The sequence below is a fragment of the Betta splendens genome, chromosome 10 (assembly GCF_900634795.4).
Source record: "Betta splendens chromosome 10, fBetSpl5.4, whole genome shotgun sequence".
In the NCBI taxonomy this organism is placed as follows: Eukaryota; Metazoa; Chordata; class Actinopteri; order Anabantiformes; family Osphronemidae; genus Betta; species Betta splendens.
The window spans coordinates 4896618-4907661 of NC_040890.2; the positions used below are offsets into that span (position 1 = coordinate 4896618).

At 40.5% G+C, this 11044-nt stretch overlaps 1 protein-coding gene and 1 long non-coding RNA gene across 2 annotated transcripts; one reads left to right on the forward strand and one right to left on the reverse strand.

Annotated features, from left to right (window-relative positions):
* Window positions 1–2135: 2135 nt before the first annotated feature.
* LOC129604708 (uncharacterized) lies at window positions 2136–6509 on the forward strand. Its single transcript, XR_008695857.1, has 2 exons — window positions 2136–5773; window positions 5908–6509. It is a non-coding gene; the product is annotated as an uncharacterized LOC129604708 (long non-coding RNA).
* An 835-nt stretch (window positions 6510–7344) lies between these two features.
* LOC114865015 (probable endochitinase) lies at window positions 7345–8599 on the reverse strand. Its single transcript, XM_055512327.1, has 4 exons — window positions 8543–8599; window positions 8319–8354; window positions 8092–8118; window positions 7345–7998 (listed from the first exon to the last, which is right to left on the reverse strand). Exons 2-4 carry the CDS (start codon window positions 8341–8343, stop codon window positions 7583–7585), a joined length of 468 nt encoding a protein of 155 aa, XP_055368302.1. The 5' UTR covers window positions 8344–8354; window positions 8543–8599; the 3' UTR covers window positions 7345–7582.
* Window positions 8600–11044: the final 2445 nt, after the last annotated feature.

Below are 11044 nucleotides of genomic sequence, written 5' to 3' on the forward strand. Positions count from 1 at the left end.
ACCTGTGATTTTGCTAGCTTAAGTGCTTTATTGTGTTACTGTGCGGTGCTCTGTTTCTGCTGCGACCACGCCAAGCGCACGTTTCAACCACTGCACGCTTCCGCGATCACGTGACTATATCACCGAATATAGACCCACGTGTTTGTGAGACCGCAAGCCTTAGTCACGCTAGTCCCACTTCACACTCCTTTTATACGCTTCTTTCCCTGTGAGCGCAGGACACGCGCGCTCCATTCAAAGGGCTCACCGGCACACGCGCGCAGCTGTGCCACCTCACCACGCCCCTAATGGGGGGCGCTCCTCCTTCCTCCTTTCTCTTTCTCTCTCTCTCCCTCTCTTACACACACGCACCCACACACACACACACACACACACACACACACACACACACACACACACACACACACACACACACACACCTCCTATCCCAGGTAACACGCATGTGATGCTGCACATATGATAGTGGAGGCCAAGTGGCCCCGCTCTGGTCATGACTCATGAATATATCGTGAGTCTTACAGAATTGAACTCTGGCATTTACTGAACATCACTGAACTGTGTGCATCTGTGCAGCAGAATGTGACGGACCCTCCTGCTGTTCTTCCACACTCTGGGCAAGAGGGGAGATCATAATGTCAGTATACTTGGAGATCAAGTTACATCCTTTAAGCTACGCAACACAAACGTTAGAAATCATGTGATGTGTATAAACTGTATTAATATTACACTTTATAATATTGCTTATCATAATTTAAGCTTTATTTAATAGTATACTCACAACATCCTGGGTTTCTGTTGTGACAGGAGGATTCACATATTACCATCAGAATCTGTTAATACCAAAAAAGAACCCAACCCAGAGTCTAAGAAATGGATGTATCAAAAGTAGCCTATGTAAAAAATCAAATATATAGGTAGGCCTCTTACATTTTACACATGCACTTGTATCCTGGGGAGTGACTGGTTCTGATGAACTCCCTCCAGGAATTCCTTCAGCCTCTGCTTTCCAGTGTTCAGGCTGAGGGCCAGCTCCTGCGCATGCGTCAGTGGTGGTGGTGCAGGTCCTCCACCAGTTGTTCTAGCCTCTGCCTTCTTTCTGTTGGCTGAGTAGAAGTCAAATGATTTAACTGTGTGAAAACATTACATGCATGTTGAAAATGCTGCTGCATTGCTATACTCTGCATGCTAATTAGTTATTTATTATGTCAAATGTTGTAAAGTCAGATACTGTAGTCTACACCCATGATATGATCATGCCTGTTTGAATTATGTTTTTATATTTCATTTTTAGCCACACTTTTATGCCTGCAGGTGCCTGCTTTGTATCGTCGCGGTGCATGGGCTTAACTCTGAGTCAGTCAACTCAGAGTTGCTTAAACCAACTCTTATCAGCTGTTCTGAAACCGAAAACTCCAGGTTTGCAAACTCAAATCAGGTCAGAGTTTAGTTTAAACTCAGAGTTTGTTAAACCTCCTTCTTGAAACGGGCCCCAGGTGACATTTCCGTGCATCACATTCTAAAGATAACGTATCAGTATTCAGTCGAAATTACAATAATTTAATTTTCAATAATGAAAAACGTGCAATATTGACTTAGTGAGATTCCTTACAGATGAGGAACAGATTATTTGTTAATCATTCACTAAATATTTGTTAATCACCTCCTGATGATTTACTACAGTGTTTACATAAATTTTGGAATAGTTTTGTAAAATGTTAACATGACATTTCTTTATACTGGTACAAACTCCCCCTGTACTGGTTACCAACCAGTGGGGCTTGAAGAATGACCCAACAGCGAAAATTCAATGAAATATATGTCATTTATTAATTACAAGATGAACACTAACTCTAACAGGACCGATTATAACACAGGTACGCAACTAATTAACATAAACTCACTGCAAGGCAGAACTCTCTCTAGCGATAAACAGAAAAAATGCAAGAACTAAAAATCACTGCTCAGGCAGGAAAAAAAACTTAATTAGCTACTGTTAAACTAAAAATGCTCCATATACTGTACAAAGGGGCAAACAAAACTGAACATAGAAAGACAGAAATAAAGACAAACCTCCACAGTGACAAAGACACTGGGCATCAAAGAGAACAAAAACTCCACGTCTCCAAAACTATGAAGTGCCATGCGGGACATAATTCAGAATTATCCTCCCATGGCAGAAGGCTGCAGGGTTGTCATTAGCGTCGACAAACTGTACGTCAACGGAGAGCTCTACCGGGACCGAGAAGCAACTCCGTGGCTGTACTAGCAGGTGCTATGTAACTAAAATGGCTTAATATAAAAGGTGTGTTAAAAAATAATACAGTAGATGCAATGCAACTAAGTGTTATAACTTTACATCCAATATTCAAACTCGTTCTCTCTCCCAGATGTTTCAGTTAAATATTTAATGTCATTTTAATATCACCCATGCACAGTTTGTAAAGTGCTCATCAAGCTCATCACTTTCCTTTCCTTCACTCTTATTCCTTCACCTACTTTCACTCCACACTGTGTACATCCTTCTCTTCTCTATTCTTCTCCCACGTAGTCAGCCAGCTATGTAGCCCTCCAGCAGCCACACACAAACATGTACTGCACAGGCAAAACATGTGCACATACATAGACAACACACAACTCAGAATACACAGATACTCAAGTTCAGTCACACACCTAAAGTCTGTCACACTTCATAGACACAAAACCACACAAAACTAGTGATCCACAGCAGTCAGGTAAGTTATTACACCACTCAAAATTGTCACACAGAATGTATGTGGAATCAATAAGGAGACACTATTTCAAATATTTAACCACTTGAAACCCCTACAAGCAGACATTGCTTTACTAAAAGAAACTCATATTCCTAAAACTATAGATTACACTCATCAACAGAGTTCCCACATGCTTACTTAGTCAGTTACAATTCCAAACAAAGAGGGGTCTTCCATCCTGATAAATAAAAAGACTAACTTTATTCAGATAGATCTTTATTCAATAGATCCAGAAGGAACATATTTAATCATTAATATTTTGATAGAAAACATTGAATATTGCATAGCTAATGTGTATGGTCCTAATGTTGACGACCCCTCTTTCTTTCAAAGCTTCTTCACATCACTGTCTGCTCACTCTGGTTCCAAACTTATAGTAGAATTCAATTCAATTCAATTTTAATTATATAGTGCCAAACCACAACAAAGTTATCTCGAGGCACTTTACAAAGTAAGGTTTAAGACCTTACACATCTAAACCCGACATATCCCACATACAGCAACAATTTGACAGCAACAGTGGAGAGCAAAAACTCCCTCTTTAACGAGGAAGAAACCTCCAGCATAACCAGGCTGGATGTGGGCGGCCATCTGCCTCGACCGGTTGGGGTGAGAGGATAGAGAGAGAGAAAAGCACAGCAACAACAACAAGCACCAACAGAGCACTGGCAGGATGGTTGGACCAGAGACTGGATACAGACAGGATGGTTGGATCCGCAACTGCCCATCACAGACACAAAGCTCTGAGTCCCATGATACCTGTAGGTGAGGACAGAATGGAGGAGAGAGAAAGAGCGACGGAGAAGCACAACTACTGGAGAGAAAGAGACATGGTTGGATGAACATTGATAACAATGATAGGATGTTATTGGACAGGTAGAAGGAAATAGAGGAGCTCAGTGTATAAATTAAATCTTCCAGCAGTCTATGTCTATTGCACCTTAACTAAGACATGATTCCTGTGACTAACAATCATTGCCAGTGACCTGAACCATCTTTAACTATAAGCTTTATGAAAGGAAGGTTTTAAGCCTGATCTTAAAGATGGAGAGTGTGTCAGCTTCTCAAACCTGAAGAGGGAGCTGGTTCCACAGGAGAGGAGCTTGGTAGCTAAAAGCTCTGCCTCCAATTCTACATTTAAAGACTCTAGGAACCACCAGCAGCCCAGCGCTATGAGAACGAAGTTTTCTGCTGGGAGCATAAGGAACTATGAGGTCTTAAGATAAGATAAGAAGGAGCTATATCAGTAAGTACTTTGTAGGTGAGTAGGATCCCACAGTTGTTTCTTCCATGAACAGCACATTTTACAGGCAGCCAGTGCGGAGAAGCTAATGTAGGAGAAATGTGACCTCTCTTTCTAAGTCCTGTTAGAACTGCTACTGAATGTCTTCTGTAATGGTGTTAATTTTATTAGTAAAGTAGTTCACAAAGTCATTGCTCCTGAGATTTAAGGGGATAGTAGGCCCAACACAGCTATGGCACAGCTATGACTCTTAGTCAGCCTGTCTACAGTCTTTTTTAGCAGCACAAAGTGCTTTTTTATATATTATTAGACTGTCCTTCCATGCAATGCAGTTCAAATTTATTTTGTTGGAACGCCACTGCCTTTCTAAAAGGGGACTTTAATTTAGTATTTAACCCAGAGTTGGACAGGCTAAGCAAAGCTGTGAGCAACAGGAACTGGCAATCAGTATAGACCTTAAAACGGTACATGGATGATTTTGGTTTCTGTGACACATGGCGTTCTGTTCACCCTACCTCCAGGGAATGCACCTTCTTCTTGCCAGTTCACCACTCTTACTCCCGTATAGATTACATTTTAGTAAATAACTCTTACAAGATGTAAGAGCTGTAACACCAATACTCACTCTATCACAATCAGTGATCATGCACCAGTGTCCATTTCTTTGATCAAGACAGTTACACCATCAACCAGGAATTGGAGGTTTAATATATCATTAATCAATGATTAAGACTTTATCAGTTATGTGAGGAGAGAATGGGCAACCTTTTTGTAAAACAACGATACACCAGGAACCTCACCTTGTGTTCTCTAGGAGACTGGGAAGGCAGTTATGCGTGGTAGAATTATTGCTTATTATTATGCTCCAGTACTTAAATTAGAATTAGAGCAAAAATATAAAATCTCTAGAGATTAAATATAATGTCTCTTCAACCAATGATGTCCTAGAAGACCTAAGAAATCTAAAGATGAAATTAAATAATATATTTGATCCCAAAACTCAGTTTCAAATAGATCAGTTATGCTGGGAAAACTTTGCAAATGTGGTCAATTTTTAGCCAATCAATTTAAAAATAATAAAGAAAAAAAATCCTCCATTCAATAACTAATAAGAAAGTGGACATTACTCATGATTCCCATGAAATAAATGATACCTTTAAAAACCTTTACCAAGAGTTATATACGTCCCAAATAGATCCATCCACCTCAGCCATAGAGGCGTTTCTGAATAAACTAGAACTGCCAAAGTTAAAGGAAGAACAAACCACAACTCTAGACTCATTGTTGTCTTTGGCAGAACTACTGTAGATTTAGCTCCAAGGCCAGATGGATTCCCAACTGAATTTTATAAGGAGTTCTGGTCATGCTGGCACCCAGTTTTTACAAAATGGTAGCTGAAGTAAAACAAGAGCATCCATTACCCAGCCTGCTCCAAAATCCAGGAAAAGACCCTTTGCTTCCATCATGTTACAGACTAATTTCACCAATAAATGTAGATTTAAAAATACTGTGTAAAGCACTTGCTAGAAGATTAGAAAAAGTCGCTCCATATATAATTCACTCTGATCAAACAGGCTTCATTAAACGTAAACAGTCAACAAACAAGTGCTATTGCAGATTATGGTTTCATTTACTGTATATGTTGGTGTGCACAATCTGTTTCCTTATTTTTTACATTTTACTCATCTAGAGGGGAGTTCAGGTCCGTCAGAGTGCTACTGAACTGTTCTACATTAGCACACTGCACGCCATCCTTGAAGTGAGTTACGCCTGTTTAGCACTACTAGGGAATTCAAAAGTGTACTTTGGTGTTCATGAATGTACATGTAATTGTCTGTAAGGGATTTAAAATGACTGTTCAGTTGTGCCAATTATTTTATTATTTTGCCACAGGAATAGGCCACTACTGTTGTCTTCTAAGCTGTAAAAGGAAGTTACACAAGTTACACAGAGACATTATTTGGACATGGATCCACCATCTGAGATAGATGTGTATTTTTGTATTTTTTGTTGTTACTAGCCATCGTCTATGAGTAACCAATTCGAACTTAACTAATGCTGTTTGTAGTAGGCCCCTTGATCAAAGATGACGCTTTACTGATGAATTTGTTGCTCTGTCCGTTATAACATTCTCCACCGTAAGTGGAGCTATGGTAAGCAAAATTAAAATTAGCAACTTTGCTAAATACAAAAACATCATTAATTTATACTTTAATAAAAAATACATGAATCCTTATTAAAAAGTAAAAACAAACCTTGTGCCTCTTTGCAAGGTTAAACACAATTATGATTGTTTATTTGGTTTTCACTGTTGTCTGTACTCGTTGCACACCGCCAATCTTAGCACACAGCAACACTCTCATGATGGTATAGGAAGAGAGCAGCCAAATTAAAAGCATATGGCGGAAGTGCCACTATTGTCAATGCATTCTGGGTTATTTACACTGTTCCTTCAACTGGGACAGTCGGAAAATAAAGACCCCACATATTTTGGAGCTGTCTGTGTCTGATCTGTACTTCTGCAGTTGGTCGTTTATACTTTTATTTATATGTCATGTTTTTTTAAATCAAAACACAAAGCAAGAGGACCTCTGTTGGCTCAGAGGTTAGAGCATTAGCCTGGGAAGTAGGTTCAAACCTAGTTGATCCCACCATGTCCAGCATCATATACTGTATGTGGTCCCTCACCTCCAATAAGGGAGCAGGTCAAGACATAAAAGTTATCCATTTATCCATCCATCTTCTATTCCACGTGGGGAATATTCCCGTATGTGGGGTCGCGGAGGGGCTGGAGCCTATCCCAGCTGGCTATAGGTGAGAGGCGGGGTACACTGGCAATTTGAGGTATGAATCATGATGATCTTATTTTATGTAATTATTTCACACAAAGAAAATGTTTATGTGTAATATTGCATTAACTTTGTGTAATCCTTTATTTAATGGCATAACCCTAACCTAACTGAAAGACTTTACATTAAATGTTCCCTCTTACCTAGTATTTATGTGGTAAAATCACATGGTAAATTTACATGTTTACACATTTAAAGTTTTAGGCCTGATGTTTTTTTTTTGAGTGTCTATTTGTGTTGCGTCACTCAGAGGAGCTTCGATGCTTCAATAAACATTATCTAATGCATTACAAAGGCATTACTGCTTAACATTATTGAGTTATTGTTTCTTCTCATTTGGAGAGACTGGTGAGTAAACCATGCAGCTTTGTCAACCTGTGCCTGTGAGCTAGGCACCATGTTTCAGGGCTTCAGCCTGTTGAATGAGGCTAAAGCCTTTTGCTACTGCTGCGGTGTTCAAGTGTTGACATCTGCAACAGTGTTGAGTTTTCCAGATTTAATATAAGTTTGCATGAAGAAGCATAAACAGGCACTTCTATTCTCCACGATAATTCATCAGATACAGTAAGTGCAAGCGCCATCAGTGGCAGAATTAGCTAACATGTCCCTGAACAGAGAAGCAACAAAGCCCAACAAGACTCCACAAAAAGCATAGTTTTGTTACATATTGATACATGGGTGAAATTGCTGAGTAATTCCAGAGCAAAGACAACAGGTATTTAAGCATTTTCAGGACGGACACAGTTGTTGACTTTAGGGGTGAAGATCGTGCCTTGTGGGCATGGCATGATGTAGGTTCTTCCACCGACGCACCAGTAGTATTTGGAGTAGTCGTTTGTGTAACAATAGTAGCCATCTTGCTTGTTCTGGCAGTAGGGATCGTAGGGAGTGGTAGTAGGAGATGTCGTTTTTGTGGCAGGACATGGGTTGTTTGGGTAGTCACAGCAGTCACAGGGAGCTCTATAGACCAGTCCTGATGCTGGGCAAGGTGTGCTGTAGGTCAGCTGATTGGAACACTGGTAGAATGAATTTGGGTTGGCTGCATTGATGTAGTTGCCATCTGTCCTCCCAGTACAGAACCCTGCAGGGCATCCATTAGTGCTAGTGCTGATACAGCTAGCACTGGTGGTTCTGGCTGAAGATTAAACATGGGAAGTATTTGAAAAACACACAGTTGCTGCCTGCACTATAGAGTAGTAATAGTAAATGTCAGGTGTTTAACACTCACCCAAGCTGGCGATGATCAAACAGAGGCCTTCAAAGTACAAGGCTCAGTCAGTAACACATCAACAACAATGTCACAGTAATGTTTAAACATGTTTTCCTCCATTAGCCACTACTTTAAAGTGGTTGAGGGCAAGTCAACCATTTTGATGTTGTTAATGCATCAGTTGCAGAAACTCTGAGCTTTGGAGGTTTGGTGAGGAAGCGAGTACAAGGTGAGTGCCTCCTTACCTGCAGTCAGGATCATCCTGTACATGTTGTTACTGTCTGTGTTAAACAGAGATGTCAGTAAATGATTATAAGTGTGTCGAGGATCACAAGTGGCAGGTAAATAAAGGTAGAAAACCGTCCAGTACCTATTAGTTCAGTGTTCCCTAAATACAAGGAGAAGAAGCGTTAGAGGAGATATAGCAGTAAACAGCCCAATATGTGAATAATAGTCAGAAGACACTTACAAAGATGAAAGTGAAGCTTGTGTGTCCTGTCTGTGACTGAGGGACAGATAGAGGCCTCTTATATCGGTGAAGCCCAAAGGGCGTACCACTGGGTGGGGAATGTTGGAATGTCCAAAACTATTAGACATTCTCAGGAACAGGGAAGTGGCCCCACGTCACATCAATTGGCTTCTAGGTCAAACTGTTGACTGTCACGATCAAGGAGCTTGTTACCTGTTGCAGTATTTCCCAGACATCCCAGAAGTTAAAGGTGGGACTGAAGGTTCCAGTGTAGCAGGCACAGGCAGCGCTGATCAAATGAAGCCGTCAAGTCAAAAGGTTTTGTTGTTCTTGTTGCGTTTTACACTGTTTCAGGTTTGCACATCTAGCACAACATCTTTGTATCTTTAAAGAAACTGAAAATCTTTGTCACGGTAAAACATTTTTATTTCTTATTTTTGTCTTTGCGTGTAGATGTTTCTGTGGTGACCAATCTGTCCTACTTGTTAATTAGTAGTTTTGTTTTCATTGTCTTTGCTAATTGTTGACTTGGGCAGGTGCTGGTGACTCACAGCAATTGACATCAGGCCATTAACTGGGTGTCTACAAATTCCAGATTCCAGAAATAAGCTGTGAATCGTGAATCACTTTTGTCTCATGTGTGGCAGCTTGCTCCAGGAAAAAACAGAGTGTGAACACCTGAGCGTGTTTGTCCCCTGAGTCTGCTGTCACTCATATCATCCTGCTCAAGTATGAATGACCTGAAGAGAAGCTCACGCCAGGCATCTTCCTCTTGACTGTGTGTCTACCTCTGACTTCAGAACGTACTTGAACAAGCAGTTATTACTTACATCTTAAGGAGCAGTTTGATTCATTCATGTTGGAAAACCAGGACACAAACCTTTCCCTGAGTCACATGGCTTTTTATTTCATAATTGCATTAAAATGTCAAAAACCAAACTTTCCCATTTCTTAACAATATTCCCACCTTTTCATGTAGTTCTACAGCTGCATGGTCGTCTTTATCCTGATAGTGAAACGGGTCTGGATTCACCCTGCATGTATTGGATGAAGGTCAGAGAAGGACACAGCGTCTGACACCAATAGCGTCTCTGTAGATCCCCACAGTGATTTGGGGCCCTAGGAGCTCTAGTAGCTCATCAGCTTGGAGCAAAGTTGTGGATGTTTGCTTAATGTTCTGCTGATCAGATGCTGAGGAGTCCCTGGACCTTTCTACTGTAGGTGTCTTGTAGCAGCGTGTCACAGATCAAACGTGAGCTGGCCACCTGAGAACACGTCTGCATATTCTGTGTTCTTCTTATTCAACACTTATTCAAGCTGCAAGAGCAGCAGCGCTAGGCACTGTCAGTTTGAGTCAGTGTTTAAAACAATACAGCTTCAGAGTGCTTTGGTGTCCTGCTTGGAGCAGAACCACACTAAGATGAACTAATGCTAACACAGATCCCTTCCCAGAATAGAATAGAATAGAATAGAATAGAATAGAATAGAATAGAATAGAATAGAATAGAATAGAATAGAAAAACTTTATAGTCCCACAATAGGGAAAACACCATGTACAACAGCGGTACAGTTTAGCAGAGTGAATATATATATAGAAATAGGGCATGAATACAGCATTGTAGGTTTTCTGAAGTACAAAAACAGAAAAGAATTACAAAATGGTATAATCTCCATAGGAATCTATAAATACTGTAAATAGCATTATGCACAGTGTATAGACATAATAAGGTGACTAGAGTTAAAGTGGTTGCATGGTTGAGTTGAGTCATGTTAGAGCTTTCATCCTTGTGGGTCACAATTGTGCCTTCCTCATATAGTAGCTACATGAAATGAGTTAAAAGAATGAGGAAGAATCTGATGTTGTCACTTTGAACAGTCAGGCTACACCAATAAATCTCAGTTTAATATAGTCTTGACATGATACTTAGTGGCACGTGTTCTAAGAGTCAGTGACTGACAACACAGTTGTAGCTTTTTTAATATCTTTGTGTAAAGTCTAGTCTACTGCCTGTATGAATTGTCAGAGGTATGTAAAGCCAGCTGGGCTGGAGTCACTGTTAGTTTCCTTCCTATAACTTCTCATGTTCTACTGTGGATATGTTCATGTTCTTGTTCCTGGGTTGACAGATAGTGGTGACAGCAAACAATCAGCAGGCTGGAGTTGAAGGTAACAGATCATTCAGCTGATTACTCTCATGGCAGTAGGGGCTGTAGAACTCAGGTGTATTTTCCTTCTTTGTGCTTGCAAATATCAATAATCTTTGTAACAAACCACACATTAAACATGTCCAGGGGTCAACACTCACAGGTCCCCTGAAGTGTCTGTGGAGGAGACTCTGAGCCCAATGGCTATCAGTGGATAAGGCCTTTGCCAGCAGCCAGTCCAGAGCGTGACAGCGTCATGGGTGGTTCCTCCTTCCGCATCTCTCTGAATTCTTTCTACCTCACGTTTCTTCACAAAGAACCACATGTGGAAAGAGTGGTATGAAGAAGTTATTAAGG